The 17,818-nt window shown below is 52.2% G+C and overlaps 8 protein-coding genes across 8 annotated transcripts; 4 read left to right on the plus strand and 4 right to left on the minus strand.

Annotated features, from left to right (window-relative positions):
• Positions 1-379: 379 nt before the first annotated feature.
• On the plus strand, positions 380-2,173 carry AUEXF2481DRAFT_63175 (uncharacterized protein; the record flags this gene model as incomplete). Its single annotated transcript, XM_013490960.1, has 4 exons — positions 380-583; positions 631-837; positions 887-1,060; positions 1,112-2,173. 4 exons carry the CDS (start codon positions 380-382, stop codon positions 2,171-2,173), a joined length of 1,647 nt encoding a protein of 548 aa, XP_013346414.1.
• A 330-nt stretch (positions 2,174-2,503) lies between these two features.
• Positions 2,504-4,243, plus strand: AUEXF2481DRAFT_26999 (uncharacterized protein; the record flags this gene model as incomplete). Its single annotated transcript, XM_013490764.1, has 2 exons — positions 2,504-2,583; positions 2,641-4,243. 2 exons carry the CDS (start codon positions 2,504-2,506, stop codon positions 4,241-4,243), a joined length of 1,683 nt encoding a protein of 560 aa, XP_013346218.1.
• A 1,237-nt stretch (positions 4,244-5,480) lies between these two features.
• Positions 5,481-6,188, minus strand: AUEXF2481DRAFT_37162 (uncharacterized protein). The gene is made up of 4 exons (XM_013490836.1): positions 6,074-6,188; positions 5,774-5,887; positions 5,649-5,712; positions 5,481-5,584 (listed from the first exon to the last, which is right to left on the minus strand). Exons 1-4 carry the CDS (start codon positions 6,125-6,127, stop codon positions 5,550-5,552), a joined length of 267 nt encoding a protein of 88 aa, XP_013346290.1. The 5' UTR covers positions 6,128-6,188; the 3' UTR covers positions 5,481-5,549.
• Positions 6,189-6,396: 208 nt separating this feature from the next.
• Positions 6,397-7,266, plus strand: AUEXF2481DRAFT_77571 (uncharacterized protein; the record flags this gene model as incomplete). Its single annotated transcript, XM_013490988.1, has 5 exons — positions 6,397-6,537; positions 6,598-6,613; positions 6,674-6,736; positions 6,790-6,802; positions 6,857-7,266. The coding sequence occupies 5 exons, from the start codon at positions 6,397-6,399 to the stop codon at positions 6,981-6,983; spliced, it is 360 nt and encodes a 119-aa protein (XP_013346442.1). The 3' UTR covers positions 6,984-7,266.
• A 130-nt stretch (positions 7,267-7,396) lies between these two features.
• On the minus strand, positions 7,397-8,292 carry AUEXF2481DRAFT_86572 (uncharacterized protein). The gene is made up of 2 exons (XM_013491005.1): positions 7,840-8,292; positions 7,397-7,785 (listed from the first exon to the last, which is right to left on the minus strand). Exons 1-2 carry the CDS (start codon positions 8,158-8,160, stop codon positions 7,648-7,650), a joined length of 459 nt encoding a protein of 152 aa, XP_013346459.1. The 5' UTR covers positions 8,161-8,292; the 3' UTR covers positions 7,397-7,647.
• A 49-nt stretch (positions 8,293-8,341) lies between these two features.
• On the plus strand, positions 8,342-12,556 carry AUEXF2481DRAFT_72619 (uncharacterized protein). Its single transcript, XM_013490984.1, has 3 exons — positions 8,342-8,662; positions 8,710-12,035; positions 12,095-12,556. Exons 1-3 carry the CDS (start codon positions 8,454-8,456, stop codon positions 12,442-12,444), a joined length of 3,885 nt encoding a protein of 1,294 aa, XP_013346438.1. The 5' UTR covers positions 8,342-8,453; the 3' UTR covers positions 12,445-12,556.
• A 566-nt stretch (positions 12,557-13,122) lies between these two features.
• Positions 13,123-15,232, minus strand: AUEXF2481DRAFT_63182 (uncharacterized protein; the record flags this gene model as incomplete). The annotated part of the gene is made up of 3 exons (XM_013490962.1): positions 13,123-14,295; positions 14,350-14,562; positions 14,615-15,232. The coding sequence occupies 3 exons, from the start codon at positions 15,230-15,232 to the stop codon at positions 13,123-13,125; spliced, it is 2,004 nt and encodes a 667-aa protein (XP_013346416.1).
• An 871-nt stretch (positions 15,233-16,103) lies between these two features.
• Positions 16,104-17,708, minus strand: AUEXF2481DRAFT_537845 (uncharacterized protein). Its single transcript, XM_013491028.1, has one exon. It carries the CDS (start codon positions 17,572-17,574, stop codon positions 16,327-16,329), a length of 1,248 nt encoding a protein of 415 aa, XP_013346482.1. The 5' UTR covers positions 17,575-17,708; the 3' UTR covers positions 16,104-16,326.
• Positions 17,709-17,818: the final 110 nt, after the last annotated feature.

The following is a 17,818-nucleotide window of genomic DNA, read 5'->3' on the forward strand; positions in this document are numbered from 1 at the left end:
CATCGCGCGGAATACTTGTGTCATGCGATCCCTTCAGGTTGTGTCCCTGGTCGCGTTTTTCCTTCTCTGCTATCGACTCTGTCATCATTAATCAATTCATATCATCACCCTGTCGTTCCTCTCCGGATCTCATACCCCATGCTTAGTTCACGCGACATTCGTTGATGACGTGACGGTCATGGCTGAGCCGCTTAACAAGTAGGATTCCGCGGCCAACGAGACCTCCAAGAATCGCAGCTGAACCTCTTCAAGAACAGAACATATCATGCAAAATCCCAACGATGTCCAAGTTGGAAGCAAACCTACAGACAAGATGGAGCGGTACGATTATCGTCTTGTAATTGCACTATAGGTACCATTGCTAAACTTATACAGCCGAATGTTGGCTTCTCTACGTGAGCGTAGAGGGTCGGGCTCAACGGGATCCGAGGCAGATCCAGACCTCGTCCTGGACAGAGCTCGAGCTGCTCTTGAAGAAGAGCACTCGATGAATTTATGGACGGCTGTCAAGACGTATCCAAAAGCCATAGGATGGTCTGTCCTGGCCTCGACGTGTATTGTTATGGAAGGCTATGACTTGGTGGTCAGTATCAGAAACAAAGCTATGAGACCAAATCTGACAATCCGTAGGTCATCTTCAGCTTCTTCGCCTTTCCGGCTTTCTCAAAGAAGTATGGACATCTTACTGAGGACGGAAGTTATCAAGTCACGGCAGCCTGGCAAACAGGATTGACCAATGGTACTTGCATTGGTGAGATGATCGGCTTAGCCTTGACCGGCATCTTCGCAGACAAGTACGGTCAACGCTGGACAATCATTGGTGCCTTAGCTTTGGTGGTGAGTACGCTTTGCTCGGGTGATGCTGCCATTACTGACACCAAGCCAGTCATGCTTCATCTTCATCACATTCTTCTCTCCCAATATTAGGGTACTACTCGTAGGCCAGATTCTTTGCGGCATACCCTGGGGCGTGTTCCAGACCATCACTCCCTCTTACGCCGCCGAGGTGGTTCCAACAGAGCTCAGACCGTACCTCACATGTTACGTGAATCTCTGCTGGGTAAGTTGGCTCAAATCGTGAAGACAAGACATCAGACTGACATTTGGCTAGGTCATGGGCCAAATCATTGGATCTGGAGTGCTTCGAGCACTAGTCGACAGAACTGACCAGTGGGGATACAGGATCCCTTACGCATTGCAATGGATCTGGCCGATACCGCTCGCCGTAGCCATGTTTTTGGCGCCCGAAAGTCCTTGGTGGCTAGTCCGACAAGGTCGCATCCAGGAAGCCGAGAGATCGGTAAATCGCTTGATGAGCAAACAGGGCCAAGAGGCTTTCGACAGTCAAAAGTCCGTCGCGGCTATGATACACACCAACGAGATGGAAAAACAAGTCACGCTGGGCACATCATATCTGGACTGCTTCAAAGGCATCGAGCTTCGCCGTACAGAGATATGCTGCATGGTTTGGATGATACAGATTCTCTGCGGCGGAGGCATCATGGCATTCTCGTCATACTTCTTCGAACGCGCTGGACTCAACACAGCTTATTCTTTCGACCTTACAATGGCACAATACGGTCTGGGTGCTATAGGAGTCTTCATTGCTTGGGCTTTGCTACCTTGGGTTGGTCGCCGAACGCTCTTCCTCTTTGGACAGGTTATCATGATGGTTCTCCTGCTCATCATCGGATTCATCGGTGTTGCACCGAAGAATCAGCCGTCATCATGGGCGGTCGGCGCGCTGCTTCTTCTCTACGTGTTCGTCTACGACATCACGATTGGACCACTAACCTACTCGTTCGTCTCGGAGATCTCGTCAACCAGATTACGACAGAAGACGATGGTGTTGGCACGCAATGCATACCTAGTAGCAAACATCATCAGCAATGTGCTAACACCGCACATGCTGAATCCGACAGCGTGGGACTGGGGACCCAAGACAGGACTGTTTTGGGCGGGCAGCTGTTTCTTGACGACAGTGTGGGCATACTATCGACTACCTGAACCTAAGGGACGCACATATGCAGAACTGGATGATCTGTTTGAGCGTAAGATTCCAGCTCGGAAGTTTGCCACTACTGTCGCGAATCCATTTGATACTGGGCGGCGGCATGGCTCAATAAACGATCCTCCAAGCAGGCAAGAGGAGCGGAAGACGGAAGCGACCTGAGATGTTGATCTTTTTGATCTTTACATGTATATAATGACACGATTATGAATTGATATGTTAGCAAACTCGGAGATTATTCCCACTTGCTGTATGAGCAGAGTCGCGTGTTTTGGGGCCGAACAGATTGGCTTTCGCAAGCATGACCTAATTTGGAATGGTTTGCTCGTGGGAGGCGGACCCTGTGAGGCACGAGGCGATGACGGAAGCTTCTCAGGCGGGGTCCAAGACAAAGGTTGTTTCGATGGTGACCAAGATGCAAGTATTAATTATCCCAGCCTTGTCCCCTTGAACATGACCTCTTGACTATCCGACTCAAAGGAAGCGATAATCATGGCTCCCAGTATTACTCAAGTGCTCAACGTCCGCACGCCTGCTGCCAGACGGCAGCTCGCAAAGACGTCGGTCGATCTGTAAGTCTATCCTGAAGCCTGGACTCCCCTACCAAACACTAACAAGCCATTCTCAAGACTGCGCAATCTGCTCTTCGTGCTGTTCCTCCTGCGCTACTCCCGAGTCGCACTAACACATCTCTACGGCTATGGACCCGTCGCAAGCGCGAAGATGGGCTATGCCGCTCTCCGCAAGTCACTCTACCGCATATTCTTGAGGCTACCTGGAGTACGAGGCAAGGTCCAAGCCGAGATCAAGCAGTCACTGGACGAATTGGAGAAGAAACTTGTGCCTTCTGGCCCGGGTATCACAAGATACACATCACTGCCTGCCTCAGGATGGGGTCCTGAGCAAGTGCGCGCCGAACTGGAAAAGCTGCACGAGATGAAGCACACTCGCTGGGAAGATGGCAGAGTGTCTGGCGCTGTCTACCACGGCGGCAAGGAACTTCAGGACTTGCAGATGGAAGCCTTTGGCAAGTTTGGTGTTGCCAACCCAATCCATCCCGATGTCTTTCCTGGTGTCAGGAAGATGGAGGCCGAGGTGGTGGCAATGGTCTTGGGCATGTTCAACGCACCTGCCGACGGTGCTGGTGTCACAACCAGCGGAGGCACAGAGTCCATCATAATGGCTGTCCTCAGTGCCAGAGAAAAGGCTCGCATCGAACGCGGCGTCACCAAGCCTGAGCTCATCTTGCCCGAAACAGCACACACTGCCTTCCGCAAGGCTGCCTCCTACTTCAACATCACCGTCCACTACGTACCCTGCCCAGCACCCAGTTACAAGGCTTCTCTCTCCCACGTCTCTCGCCTCTTGAATAGCAACACCATCCTCCTCGTCGGCAGCGCTCCCAACTTCCCCCACGGCATCATCGACGATATCCCCGGTCTCTCCCGCCTCGCTCTGCGCAGAAACATTCCTCTACACGTGGACTGCTGTCTGGGCTCTTTCCTCGTTCCCTTCCTTGAGCGCGCAGGCTACGATACCGAGTTGTTCGACTTCCGCGTCAAGGGCGTCACCTCCATCTCTTGTGACACACACAAATACGGCTTTGCTCCAAAGGGCAACAGTACATTACTCTACCGCTCTGCAGCCCTTCGCAAGTACCAATACTTCATCTCCCCTGATTGGAGTGGTGGTGTTTATGCTTCTCCCTCTATGGCTGGTTCTCGTCCTGGCGCTCTGATTGCAGGCTGTTGGGCGAGTATGATGAGCGTAGGTGAGGCTGGCTACATCACGTCTTGCCACCAAATCGTCGGTGCGGCAAAGAAGATGGCAGAAGGTCTTCGCAGCAGGGACACTCTCCGCAACGACCTCTATATCCTCGGTAAACCCCTGGTCTCAGTGGTGGCTTTCTCTTCTGACACCCTGGATATCTACAACATTGCCGATGGCATGAGTAGCAAGGGCTGGCACTTGAATGCTCTGCAATCTCCTGCTGCCATCCATGTCGCCGTCACCCTCCCCATTGTTCCTGTAGTCGACGAGCTTCTCAACGATCTCGAAGCTTGCGTAGAAGAGGAAAGAGAAAAGCAAAGACAAGCCATTGTAGAAGGCAAAGGCAAACCACTCAAAAAGGGCGACGCAGCCGCTCTCTACGGTGTTGCTGGAGCATTACCAGATAAGAGTATCGTTGAGGATTTGGCTGCCGGTTTCTTGGATTGTTTGTACAAGGCTTAGTCTTCTCTTTCTCTATAGCGTTTGGTCTTTCTCTTACGAATCCCATTTTCACGTCCAGTTTTTCCACCATTGCTTTCCTTTTACATGCTGGGTTGCTGTCTTGGAGAAGGATATATAAGGTTTCCCTGCTGTGCCAATGTAACCCTTCTTCTCATACCTCAGTCGCCATACGCCCTTACCGGGTGCCCACCGAGATGCTGTGCCATTCAGTGCTTCTGTGCTGTCTCCGTCTCATCGCCCACGGTGTATACGCGCCATCACCAGGCCGATGACAAGATTCTCAAGTAGTCCATCGCTCGTTAATCGTGTCCCCGATATCGTGTAAAACGCTGACTACACGCAATGATTGGGGAGTCGATGGTCGGAAGCCCGGGATACTGTGGAGTCTTGGCGGAGGATGTAGTAGTAGCTCATCGTGCAGAGTGACCGCGGAAAAGGGGCTGTAAAAAGGCATGAACATTTTCACAAGTCTGGACAACGTCTGGGGAGAGGCAGTGGCGAGACACCGGGTCAAAGAGATGTACCATATCTCAGCAGAAGGTGCTGGTCAAAACAAGAGCTGTCGGAATGCAGAAACCAATTCAAGATCTAGATGATCATCGATGATCATCGGTGAAAGCTCGAAGAAGGGCACAACACAACAACATGGCACCTCCACCGCAACAGCCAATACCTCTCTCCAGCAAGGCAATAACAAACACATCCCCACGTAAAAAGGCAGAAACATATTTGAAAACAAGAGAGGTACGTCGAAAGAACTTTAGATTGTAGGTTTGAGAGAAAAAAAAGTGCACAAAAGATAGAACAGAAATGTCAGCCTCAACATCTCAGACCTCTTTCCCATGGAGATAGAACCCCTGCATAGCAGACGAGTCCCGAGTAAAAGAGGTATATAACGGATAAAGAGAGCTACATCCATGTCGCCCCGTCGGAAGTGCCAACAGATCGACCGGTTTTTTCTCGGGCAGAGAATTGATACGCATTTGAGTTATAGTGAATTAACTTGTGCGCCGTCCTGATAGCTGCCCTTGTGTGTATATGTGTATGTGTGGAGAGTGTGCGTGGAGGGTGCTATGATGAGAGGCATGAGAGAAGAGATGGCGAACAAACCAATGTCCAGTGCTTGGATCGACTGGCTGAACTACAGTGCATGCAATCTTGAAGCTACCATGTCAAGACGAACAGCGGTCAGCAAAAGAAGTAAGCAATTGGATTATGTCCTCAATAATGGATGCTATCGACAGTAGAGGAGACTTGAAGCCCAAATTGCCAAAGCAGAATTGTTTCGTCACGCATGAACAGGCGTTTACTCGTCCAATTTGGCGGGGAAAGTGCCGTTCTCTGTGGTATGTCATGAGTCGTGTGCCCTTGCAGAGTCCAGATGATGTATGTGGCAAGAACTTACCACGCTGGTCGTCCCATCTTGTGGCCCACGAGCTGGGGCAGAGGGATCTGTAGGCGAGGAAGAACTATGTGCGCGTCAGACATGTGTTGTTTGACAATTGGTGTTCGAATGTGGAACGAGCGTACCTGACGGCAGGGCTTGAAGTCCTCACCCTTGGCGAGGATGCACTTGTGGTAGTCGACGTAGTTCTGCCAGCAGTGCTTGGTCTGGTTCTGGTTGGGGAAGCGCGCATCGAAGCCTGAGTGGCGTGTCAATCATCTGGGTCTGAGAGGTGCGTATGATCGGCGGAAGAAGGGAGCGGTGAGGGAGCATGGTAGACGAGTAGAACGTGTGGTGGTGGCGGCGCATGGTATAGGGAAAGACGTACCCGCTACAATCACGTCAGTCAGCATTGGAAGCACTAGTCATGGAAGAAGGGGCGTTTGCGTACCAGTCACGAACTTGAAGGGCATGGTAACTCTGTCCTCATCGTCGGCCATTTTTGCGGTATTGTGATTAGTTTTGAAGGGTAATTGAGGGGAGATGGGTAGTGGGATGCGAGAGCTGTTGCGCGAGCAAGCAAGAGTCGTCTTCGATCGCTCGGTCGCACTTGATTGTCTTGGCGTGGTTTCCTCAACTCGGGTGCGACGCGGCTGCTGATTGGCTGCTCGGCCCCAGGTTCAGTTTGCTTCCGCCAGATTGAAGCTCTGCTGACCTCACGCGGTGCTATAATCTGTTCCTTCTACCCTTGTGTATAGCCCAATTCAACATGATCTCGAGTCGTGTGTTTGCCTCCGCCTTGCGCGCCCAGGCTCCTGCCCTGCAGGCTGTCAAGGCTCGTCCTGCCGCCCGCATCTTCCAGCAGACCCGCGGCCTCAAGAACACCCCTAAGCTGAGAGCGCCCGTCCCCGTACGTCCATATGCGCAAGCCTCCGGCTCGAATTAATCTGTTACTAATGCTCAATTGCAGAAGGAGGAGCACAGCGGTATGCCTTCACTAGAATATGCCTCTCTACCGAGCATTGCGACCTAACGCCAAACCATAGCACACACCATCTCCCAGCGTCTTCGTACTCTCAAGAAGATTCCCCCAGAGTTGATTCCCATTGGTATGTGTGCTTTGATCTTATCTCACTGTCTGCGACTAACAATTGTGATCCAGGTGTCGTCCTTGCGTAAGCCCAACAACTCTCAAAACCATCCAACTCAGTCACCTAACATCCCAATAGCGTCGCCATCAGCTTTGCCGCCTACTCCCTTATCCGCAAGCTCTTCACCGACGGTACCCTCCGCCTGTACAGATCCAGAGGCCACAACCAGGCTTCGTCTCCCTCGGACACCAAGCCCTCCCACTAGATTGACGAGAAGCAATGCATACTTGTAAAACATCATATCACGAAGTGTGCCAGTGCGCCGGTTCTTGTATCAGAGTCTCGTTGTAGCATACGTCAAAAATGTCTCATGGTCAGACTGTATTCTTTTTTGCATCTTGGAGCATTGATATATGCCATGCGCTATACCCTGTTCTCTGCACTCCGCGGCATCTCAATAGCCCGTTTCTTGACTGTGTTTTGATCGTGGCCTTATCTTTGTTGTTCCATGCGAAAGATAATCTGGCATGACAAATGTAAAGACCTGCAATCGTTCGATCTGAATCTGATACCGCACGACCATACTCATATCTGCTTGAGCCAGCTAGCTCTATTACTTCCAGACGTCACAAGACATGGTCTCGATAAACAGCTTGGAACTCGCGACACTAGGCATGAACAGGCCAGAGCACTACAGACAATCACTCATCAGTAGCGAGGAACTCTCAGCTCCAAATATAGATCGTTATCTGCAAAGTTGATTATAGGTCAAGCCTGATAAAGACATTGGTGAAACGAGGATAGCATGGTTCTCCAAAAATGAACAACTGCATCAAGCATGCCGTGACCTTTTCCCTTTCCTGTGATGCTGCGAATAATTTTCGCATACGCCAAACGCCTCGCTATGATTAACACAAATCAAAAGATCTTCAAGCCTGCTGAGGACCAGCAACGTCGAGACCTTCAAGCCCCTGCATTGGGTCCATGGGCCCATTTTGGCCGTCATCATCACCTTGTGCTGCCATTCGATCCTCATCACTGACTGCGTGCTTTGCAAGATATCCCTCCTATGTCAGAGTCAGCATGTTTGTCGGGTCGATGGAAATGATGGGAATACGGACCTGCTCCCAAATTGCAGTCTTGCTTCCAAGGCCTTCTCCTTCGGCTTTTTGTTCCTTGGCTAGGTTGACCTTGATGACACGACCGAAAAGTTCGCTTTGGTCCATGTTGTCGATTGACTCCTGGGCATCCTGAGGACTCTCGAATTCGACATAACCAAAACCACGATGCGGTTCAGGATTTGATGGTAATTCTGGCTTGGGTAGTGAAATATTGACGATTGGACCAAATGGGATGAAGGCGTTGTGTAGAGTGTGGCTGTCGACGGCAGAGGTCAAGCCTCCGACAAAGACAGTGGCCTTCGGTCTCGGTGCGTCAGACATGGTTTGAAGTTGTGTTGATGTATCGATCGATATGGTTGGCGTTGATAGTTTTTGACGACATGCAACAAAAGAGCGGAGCGGATCTCTGATGCCAAGGCGAGGGCAGCGATGCAGCCCCAGATTGAGGCGGGAGGCGGGAGGCCAGGTGTGACGAAGGGCAAGCCGGAGCTCCCTTGTAACGCTGGTCAAGAATTATCCCATAGCCAGCCCCTTTCCACCATCCCACCGCGCTTTCCCTTTGTTTGTTGCATGCTTGGACGGACCTAAGGTGTGCTGCTCATAAAGACTCGACAATGGTTCGATTGCGCGAGATTCCTCGCACTGCGGCCTTCGCATGGTCGCCCGGCTCAGCTCCGCCATTAATCGCTACCGGAACCCGCGCTGGCGCTGTAGACGATGACTTCTCGACCGAGACAAACCTCGAGCTCTGGGACCTGCAACTAGACCAGATCGATGCCACTACTGATTTGTCCCCTGTTGGAAGCATTTCAACCGACTCCAAGTGCGTACCCCACAACAAGACACGTTATAGCTCTAATGCGCCTATAGATTCTACGACATTGCATGGAGCCAACCTACTGCCGATCGCTCTCGTGGTATCATTGCTGGTGCTCTCGAAAATGGCTCTCTCGATCTCTGGGACGCCGAGAAACTCCGATCCAGCCCATCCGACTCGTTCATGTCTCGGACCACAAAGCACTCAGGAGCCGTCAAGGCTGTCCAATTCAATCACTCGAAACACGATCTGCTTGCGACAGCTGGTGCCAAGGGCGAACTATTCATTTACGACTTGAACAACATTGCAAATCCCTTCAGACTGGGTGGAGGTGCCGCGAGAGCAGACGATTACGAATGTTTGGACTGGAACAAGGGCGCAAAGGTTCCTCATATTCTGGCCACTGGTTCAAGCGGAGGCTTCGTCACCATTTGGGACGTTAGACAAAAGAAGGAGAATTTGACACTCAACAACTTTGGTCGCAAGCCTGTCAGCGCTGTTGCCTGGGATCCTGATGTTGCAACAAAGCTCATGACTGCCATCCCCAATGATCAGGATCCTTTGATCCTCATGTGGGACTTGCGCAATTCCAGCGCCCCTGAGCGCATTCTCCGTGGTCACGAACTCGGTGTCCTTTCTCTGTCATGGTGTTTGCAAGATTCAAGCCTGCTGTTGTCATGCGGAAAGGACAATCGCACAGTTGCTTGGAACCCCCAGACTGGTGAGTCGTACGGCGACTTCCCTGTTGTCAAGAACTCGACCTTCCAGACTCGTTGGAACCCTCACAACCCTGGTCTTCTCGCCACTGCTTCCTTCGATGGCAAGATTGCCGTCCAAACCATCCAAAACACAAATGCTGAGAGTGATGAGAAGACGGCTGCTCAGCAGGATTTGGAAAGCGACGACTTCTTCAACCAGGTTCAGAGCCAACCTCAGCACGTTACTTTCTCTTTGCCCAAGGCCCCCAAGTGGATGCAACGCCCTGCCGGCGTGTCGTTCGGTTTCGGAGGAAAGCTCGTCAGGCTCGCAACCGACGCCACCTCAAAAAAATCGACTGTCACCATTGACACTTTCGCTGTCGACTCTGCCTTTACTGAGGCTTCTCAAAAGTTTGAAGAGTCCTTGAAGGGAGGTGATCTGGCCAGTATCTGCGAATCGAAGATCTCTGCTGCGACCAATGAGGAAGAGAAGGCAGACTGGCAGGTCATCGAAACACTGAACGCTGGAAAGTCGAGAAAGAAGTTGAGAGAATACCTTGGCTTTGCCGATGAGACCGATGTTGCGCAGAAGACCGCCGACATCAGTGTCAACGGTGATGTTGAGAAGCCCAAAGACGATGATGAGAACAGCTTCTTCGGCAACGACACCGCTGATGGAGAAGATGGCGATAACTTCCTGGCCGATCTTGCAGCGACCAAGGGCGCCAAGACAAACCAGCCTTTCCACATCGTCAGCGGTCAAGAATCAGACGCAGACAAGAACATCACACGTGCTCTCATGCTCGGTAATTTTGAATCTGCTCTCGACGTTTGCCTGAAGGATGGTCGCATGTCGGATGCTTTCATGATCGCCATCTGTGGTGGTCAGAAGTGTATGGACAAAGTACAGACCGCTTATCTGAAACAAAAGGCCAAGGGACCCAACTACCTCCGCCTTCTGGCCTCGATTGTGGGCAAGAACTTGTGGGACGTTGTTCACAACGCTGATCTATCCAACTGGAAGGAGGTCATGGCTACGCTGTGCACTTTCGCTGACGAGACCGAATTCTCTGACTTGTGCGAAGCTCTGGGTGATCGTCTTGAGGAGTCGCTTTCAGAATCTGCCGACAAGGGAACTTTGAGAAGAGATGCTTCGTTCTGTTTCCTTGCTGGATCTAAGCTTGAGAAGGTTGTTACCATCTGGGCCCAGGAGCTGCAGGAGAAAGAGAGTGCAGGTCTGGAAGCAGCCGACGGCGAGACTGGCTTCTCAGTTCACGCCAGAACTCTGCAAGATTTCATCGAGAAGGTCACTGTCTTCCGTCAAGTTGTAAACTTCCAAGACGCCGACCGTCAGTCAACCGAGAACTTCAAGCTTGCTCCTTTATACACAAAGTACACTGAATACGCCGATATTCTGGCCAGTCACGGTCAATTGCAGGTTGCCGAGAAGTATCTGGATCTCCTGCCTTCCAAATACCCTGCCGCAGAGGTGGCTCAACAAAGAGTCAAGCTTGCCAACAGAACAAAGCCTGTCGTGCCTCAGGTCCAGAGACAGCCTGCAGCTGCCGCTCGTGTTGCCGCGCCTGTGGCTCCTTACTCTGGCGCTCCTACACCAGCGCCACTCGCTGCTGCAAACCCGTACGCTCCCAGTGGCGGCATCATGTCGACTCCTGGTCCTGTTGGTGTGCCAAACGCTTACGCTCCTCCGGGCGCCGCCCAACCTGCTGCTGTATCAAACCCATACGCACCTCCTGCACAAGCTTACGCTCCTATGGGATACCAGCCTCAGCAGACCTCGGCTTATGGTCAGCCCGGACCTTATGGAGCACCCGCCGCCCCCATCGCACCTCCTCGTGGTATAACACCCAGCGCCGTGCCTCCTCCGCCAAAGAAGGGTGAGACGCAGCAGTGGAACGACTTGCCAGAAGGATTCTCCAAGCCGGTTCAGCCTTCGAGAAGAGGTACCCCCGGCGTGGCTGCTATGTCGTCTCCTTTCCCTAACGCTCCTGTGATGTCACCTCCACCTCCCGGCAGCGCATACGGCCAGCAGCCTGCTGCAGTTTTGCCTCCGCCACCTAAGGCAGGACAGATGCCTCCTCGCATCATGTCACCGCCTTCAGGTCCTCCACAGATCCAGCGTCCCATCTCGGCTGCGTCAAACGCATACACCCCAGCTTCAGTACAACAGCCTTCCGCCTCGATGCTGCCTCCGCCACAGCAAGCTCCTCCCCTTGGCCGTGGTCCTTCTCCTTATAACCCTCCTCCAACGACAACAGCAAGCGGTCCTGCTAGCAACCGATACGCACCGGCACCTGGGTCTCAGCCCACACCTGCAGTCGGTGGCATGCCGCTACCACGTAATGTTGCCCCACCACCCAACCCATACGGCGCTGCGGCACCCTCACCATACGCGCCCGCAGCTTCTGCATACGCGCCGAGAGCACCGGCAACGCCATATGGTCAAGTGCCCACGCCGTCGCAGCCTCTCGCGCCCCAGGCTATTCCACCGCCGCCACAGGGGCCGCCTCGTGGTCCTCCTCAAGGCCCACCCAGAGCCGCACCACCTCAAGCTGCACCGCCACAGGCCACCCCGCCTCCGGCAGTAGCTGCTCCGCAACAGATGCCTTCTCGGCCCAGCACCGCACAGTCTCAGAGATCCGCACCTGCAGCCGCCAAGTATCGTAAGTTCTGAACTATTCGTTCTTTGTCACTGAACCCATGTGCTAATCACAAATTTTAGCCCCTGGTGACCGCAGCCACATCCCCAGCAACGCCATGCCAGTCTACGAGATTCTGTCCGCAGACATGGCACGTGTGAAGTCCCGCGCCCCGGCCTCCTTCATCGCCCCCGTCAACGATGCAGAAAAGCGTCTCAACATCCTCTTCGACCACCTCAACAACGAAACCCTGGTCAAGTCCGACACTATCGCCATGCTAGTCGAGATAGCACAAGCACTGCAAGCTAGAGACTTTGACCGTGCCACTGCCGTTCTCACCGAGATGATGAAGGTTAAGCTGGAAGCAGAGGGTGCTCATTGGATGGTGGGAGTCAAGAGGTTGGTTGCTATGAGTAAGGCTACTCCTGCGTAGAATCTAGTCTCTGCGAGAGTTTGTAGAGGTTGGAAGGGTGGGGGAGGTGGTAGAGGTAGTGATTATTAGTTGGCATTTTGTCGATTTTTAGTATTGTTTTATGAGAACGTTCATTTTTTCCTTTCCAGAACTTCCCTTTCAACCTCATCGTGCATATGTATGCATATGTAAGAAAAGAGCGACTAATCTTTGCGATGGCCTGCCAATAGAGATACCATCGGTCTATAACGGAGAAGGAGCAAACCCGCTTCCATCACGCAGGAGAAGCCAATTGCACAAAAAGGCAAGAGCGACTCCTGCGATATAATCGCCGAGATGAAGAGGAGCGACTCTCAATGCAACTTCTCAAGGAATGCAACCATCCCATCAATGACTGATTGAAAATAAGATGACTCAATCTACTGGAAAAGGAACAGCTCAATCGTCAGAGAAAGCGCGATGTATGCTTGCAGGACAAAAGAGCGTACGGAGGAGAAAGGGCCATCATCGAATTCCACGTTAGGCCACAAGAGAAGGACTTAGTAAGCAATATCTTCCTTTTTCTCGTCATTATCAGGATAAACCATAGCTATCTTAGGAAAGCAAAAACTAGGAAAAACTTCGAGTATCATGCCACGTCCAGCCATACCATCATTACCATTCTCACCGATCTTTCCTCCATACTTCCTCGGCTTTGGCTTAGAAACCGCCAGCGCCTCTGACCCTCTGCACAGCACCCACAATACCCTTGGCCCAACTCATTTTTCCCGCGTCGACGCCAATAGCTCCTTTGGCCTGTTGACCCTGCGCATCACGCCAAATGCCATCGACATTGCTCGCCCTGCCAAGCTTACCAGTATTCTGGTTTCTCTCAATACCTTGACGCCATTTCATCACGATTTCGGCACTGTCGATCATGATGTTTACTTCTTGACTGTGGTACCAGGATTGCGTGTCTTGGTTGCCATTGCCCATGATACCGAGTTGTTCGTCCACGATCATGAGTTTGACGTGGCAGGAGCGCTGCTTGAAACTGTCGTGGATGGGACCAATTTGGTCTTTGGCGGTGTAGTAGTGGATGTGAAGCAGATTACGGGCAGCGGTCTCATCTGCGGTGAGGGAAGTGTAGAGTTTGTTTGCTACGCCTTCGTTGTGGCCACCTTGGAAGGGGAGGAGTTCGCCTGCATCGTTGTAGCCGAGACATACGTAGTATGTTACTTCCACGCCACGACGCACTGCGGCGAGGAGTTCGGGGATTAGAGGCGCGGCGTTGAGGTCGGGTGTTTGGATGAAGACGGAACGACGTGCGTTGCGGACGGCGGATAGCCAGGCCTCGTTCTGGGGCATGTATACACCATTGTGGTTGGTTGCACCGTATGGCTTGCGGTTCACCAAGGCCATGGGTACAAGCTTGTGGACTCTGTGTGGGATGTACGGTGTCATCTCCTCGCCGACCTCGTACTCACCCTCGATGGTTGTCTTGAGATCCAGATGTCTGCCGCGATTGAGATGGCGGGCTGCCACTTGTGGACCTGTCTCGCCGTCCCGAGGTGACATGACAGACTGCATGCGAGTAACTTCAGCTGCGATGTCTACATCATAGTGTGGATCGCCAGGAGCATGTAGCGGCAGAACCTCACGTTTGCCGGCTTCTGCAATTTCAGACAACGAACGACTGTTACCGCGTTCTGGGACATTGAGTTCGCCGTTGGCATCGAACATGCCGCGGAATGAGGCCTGGTCGAATGCTGGTAATCCTCCTTGAACGGCTGGTGTGTTACGAGACGGCAAGATTGGCTCCAGGGGATTGTGCCACGAGATCAAGAAAGTGTCGTAGAGAGAGTCAACGATAGGTCCTTCCACATGGCACATCTGGATGGCGTGTCAGCTATTAGTCTCTCATATCAGAATTTCACCCCAACTTACCATTTCCATGTTCGAGTTGTCTTGAATGTTGTTCGAGCTTACAACACCCACTCTACGATCCACGACCATGAACTTGGAGTGGAAGGTTCCAAGCATTGGTCGGTGGTAGTTCAAGACTTGCATGTCAAGATTAGGCGCCTCTTTGGTCGAAGGTAGACGGATGTTTTTGCCGGTATACTCCGGTTCGAGCACAGTTTGGTGGTTGTCCATAACCTGAACCTGTACTTAGCGTCCGTTGATCAAGAAAATCAAGTAGATCTCATACCTGCTTGACGTTGCCTCGGTCATACATAATCTTGACGACGGCACGTTCACCTCTCTCACCAGCACGTCTTGATAGCTCTTTGAGACCATCAGTGATGAGTCGCGAGGCATCCGAGTCCATCCAGTAGTTTGTTGCAAGAAGCACCTCCTTCTCCGCCCGTGCAATCAGATTGGACATGTGTCTGCAGATATCTGGCAGACCCGAGATGATGGTCAATGGGCATGTGCCCGATGAGCCGACCAGCGACGGACTGCAGCAGCCCATCAGAGGATCATGCTCCAATGGCATCAAGCTGTCATGGAAGACTCTGAGGAACAATTCACTAGGTTGAGTGGTGAACTTTCCGCATTGCATAGCGCGCTCGAGCTCCTCATCAGTCGCTGGAGCTCTCTTCGAAGGTACATGACCTTCGCTGATCGAGATATTGTCGGGGTGATAGAGCCTTTTCGCAGCTTCACCCGGCGATAGGGTGGGATCCTCGGCTAGCGCCTGCGAGACACTGTGAGGATTACGACAGAGACCTTCAACCTTTTCTGATAGAGACATTGTACGGAGTTGTCTGTGGGAGTGTGGAAGCTGAATGCATGGTAAGAGACACTTTTCTCGTGTGGCTGCCATGGCATGTCCTATAAGCTAGACTCGAAGCCACAAACGTTCCTGCAACCGTATTACTTCGCTGACGCGGCCTCACTGTTGGCGTCAAAAGTGACAGCCGCGCCTGAGGGACTTCGCTGTATCTTGCCATGACGCGTTTGGCTGCACCGAGGCACAACATTTCCTCGACATTGAGCGACGTTCATGAGAGCCTCTGACTCGAAAACTCTCTACGCAAACATATTCTGATCACAGTCCCAAATGCCTTCCCACAGCTCACTTTCACTCTGTCCTGCTAAGGAAGGAGTGGAAGCGACCTAACACACGGGGAGCCGGTTCGCACGGAAGAATGACGACAGAAAAGCCTTGGAAAAAGCTGCCAGAACCCCTCCACGACTGGAAGACAAGCATTCGCCAAAAGCTTGGTAAATGCTTATCTGCGTACAATAGTGGATCTTCCAAGGAACAAAAACCCTGATTTCTTGCACCAATAGTTGGAAGAGGGGAACAATATATGGCAGAGCCGCGCGTAATACGTGTTCTACGTACGAGGATGCGGGTCTTCGGAAACAAAATCACATTGGAGTCAATTGACAAGTTGTGATACGGCTTTGGAATCTGCGGTGGTCCTCGGATCAGTCGGGCACAGGACAAAACACGGAAGAAACACATAAGAGGTTATTCGATTGGTCGTCCTTCATTATTCATCTCAGCTGGGAAACGCGTATGTGCTCAAGAGTTCCAAGCTTTGGTGGGATAATGAGGCCCAGCAGAGGTACTCAAGAGTTGTGTCACCAAGGATTCGAGGCGTCTTAGGGCTTTTGGTAAACTTGTGCCAATGCCGTCTCACCCACTAGCTTGTATCCCGAATGCAACTGACGTGGCGCCTGTATATTCAGTCCAAGGTTTGCGCATCCTTGACATCCAGTCATCAAGGAGCCTTCCCACTGCAAGCATCTTTGGATACCAAAATTCTAATTAGAAACAGGATTTCAAGGGCTGAATTTGAGGTTGAGAAGCGTGCTGTCGTGAGCGAGCTCCCGTGATGTGAGAGTGGCGAAACAGTGCAGTCCAAGGTCGACAAGACTTTATGGTCATCGCCTGTTGGGTAGTAGGACTCAAGCGCCAACTCTTCCTACCGAGGGAAAACGTTTCGCGCTGAGCAAGACGCCCTTGACACCCCTAATCTCGGCTTTCAATGCCACAGCTGCGTCAGGCTGTTTGTCTTTGGCACCATTTGTGTTGAGTGTGTTATCGGCATTCCATGAATATGATGGAGGTGTGTAATAGAGGCCGTCAAGATACTGTCTTGTTTCGCCGACGCTTTCCTGTAATGTCTGATTGCTGGCTCCGTTGCTCTCGGTGCCTTCGAGGAGCTCTGCTAAATGAGATTTGATTATTTCAAGGCGTGTGGCTTGCTTGACAGGAACAGTATCCGGTTTGACCTTGACCACATCAGTGTCAGAGGACAGACTCGTACGACGAGAAAGGGATGGTGAAGTCTGGGTGCCGACATCACGGTGAAATAGCTCAGTAGGATCCGAGGTGACACTTTCCATGTCAAAGTCTGCGGATTCGGCAGTGTTAGGCAGGAAGGACTTTGCCTGTGAGGGAATTGTGGATACGATTTCGGACAGTCTGTCGTTGAAGTCGTCCACATAATCACTCGTGTGCTCAAATAGATCATGCCGGGCATCATTGAGGTTGTCAGCCATGGGAGCAATGATGTATTTTGACAAAGCATAAGCGGATGCGGTCAAGGCACCTGCTATATATGTCGCGTTAATAAGGCGGCTCACAGTCACGAGTGGCGGTGGTTTTTGAGGTTGGACGAGAAACTCAGGATAGGTGACGATAGGAGGTATGTCTCGTCGTGGCTGCTGTGGTGGTGGTGCAGGGGTGGTAGACGGGTTTGCGGCTCTGAACTCTGTGGGCGAGAAGGAGACGGCCTTGGAGGCATCGAACTCTTGCTTTGCAGCATCTTGCGAGCCGTCTGTGGTTCTGACATATGCCTGTGGCTGTGGCGTCGTCTTGCTTGCGTCGAACTCTTGCTGGGCAGCTTCGGTCGAGGCGTCGGTAGTTGATCCGGTTGCGTCTTGTATCGCAGTGTCCTTGTCGGCGTCTGTGTCCTTGCGCTCAGAGTCTGCCGAAGTCATGAGCCGGTCTATGGCGTCTTCCGAGATGTCCTTGGACAGCAAGAAGGCCCTCTTCTTATCGGGCGAGGCGTCCTTGACCGCCGGGTCCTGGAGGAACTTGCGGACTCGATCAATGGCGGACGGGGTAGCGTCATGTTCTGAACTCGGTGCTTGGATGGATGGGTCGGCGGCGCGACGTTGCCATGCTGGTAGGCCCTTCTTCTCTGACATGTTGGTCGTTGATGAAGGAATGTGGTGCTAAGTGTTTCAATATCGGACTATCATGTGCCATTGAGCGATAGCCTCGACGATGCCTCGGCATGACTGAATTGTGGGGCAGCGGCCGGACTTCAGCCACATGCTGGTGACGGGATCGAGAGGAAGCTTTTGGTCTTCGTATACCGGTCCAACCAATTATACGGCGCCGACATTCTTTCGCGTATACAACATTGGGGACGCTTAGACATGTCTACGC

Source organism: Aureobasidium subglaciale, assembly GCF_000721755.1.
Source record: "Aureobasidium subglaciale EXF-2481 unplaced genomic scaffold scaffold_4, whole genome shotgun sequence".
NCBI lineage: Eukaryota > Fungi > Ascomycota > Dothideomycetes > Dothideales > Saccotheciaceae > Aureobasidium > Aureobasidium subglaciale.

Coding starts and splice junctions, on each gene's coding strand:
- AUEXF2481DRAFT_37162 (XM_013490836.1), bottom strand. CDS start 6,127: ATGGCCGACGATGAGGACAGAGTTACCATGCCCTTCAAGTTCGTGACT. Junction 5,713..5,773: donor ACTTCAAGCCCTGCCGTCAG/GTACGCTCGTTC, acceptor ACGCGCACATAG/TTCTTCCTCGCCTACAGATC. Junction 5,585..5,648: donor AAGATGGGACGACCAGCGTG/GTAAGTTCTTGC, acceptor GACATACCACAG/AGAACGGCACTTTCCCCGCC.
- AUEXF2481DRAFT_86572 (XM_013491005.1), bottom strand. CDS start 8,160: ATGTCTGACGCACCGAGACCGAAGGCCACTGTCTTTGTCGGAGGCTTG. Junction 7,786..7,839: donor AGACTGCAATTTGGGAGCAG/GTCCGTATTCCC, acceptor ACTCTGACATAG/GAGGGATATCTTGCAAAGCA.
- AUEXF2481DRAFT_537845 (XM_013491028.1), bottom strand. CDS start 17,574: ATGTCAGAGAAGAAGGGCCTACCAGCATGGCAACGTCGCGCCGCCGAC.
- AUEXF2481DRAFT_72619 (XM_013490984.1), top strand. CDS start 8,454: ATGGTTCGATTGCGCGAGATTCCTCGCACTGCGGCCTTCGCATGGTCG. Junction 8,663..8,709: donor AGCATTTCAACCGACTCCAA/GTGCGTACCCCA, acceptor ATGCGCCTATAG/ATTCTACGACATTGCATGGA. Junction 12,036..12,094: donor ACCTGCAGCCGCCAAGTATC/GTAAGTTCTGAA, acceptor CACAAATTTTAG/CCCCTGGTGACCGCAGCCAC.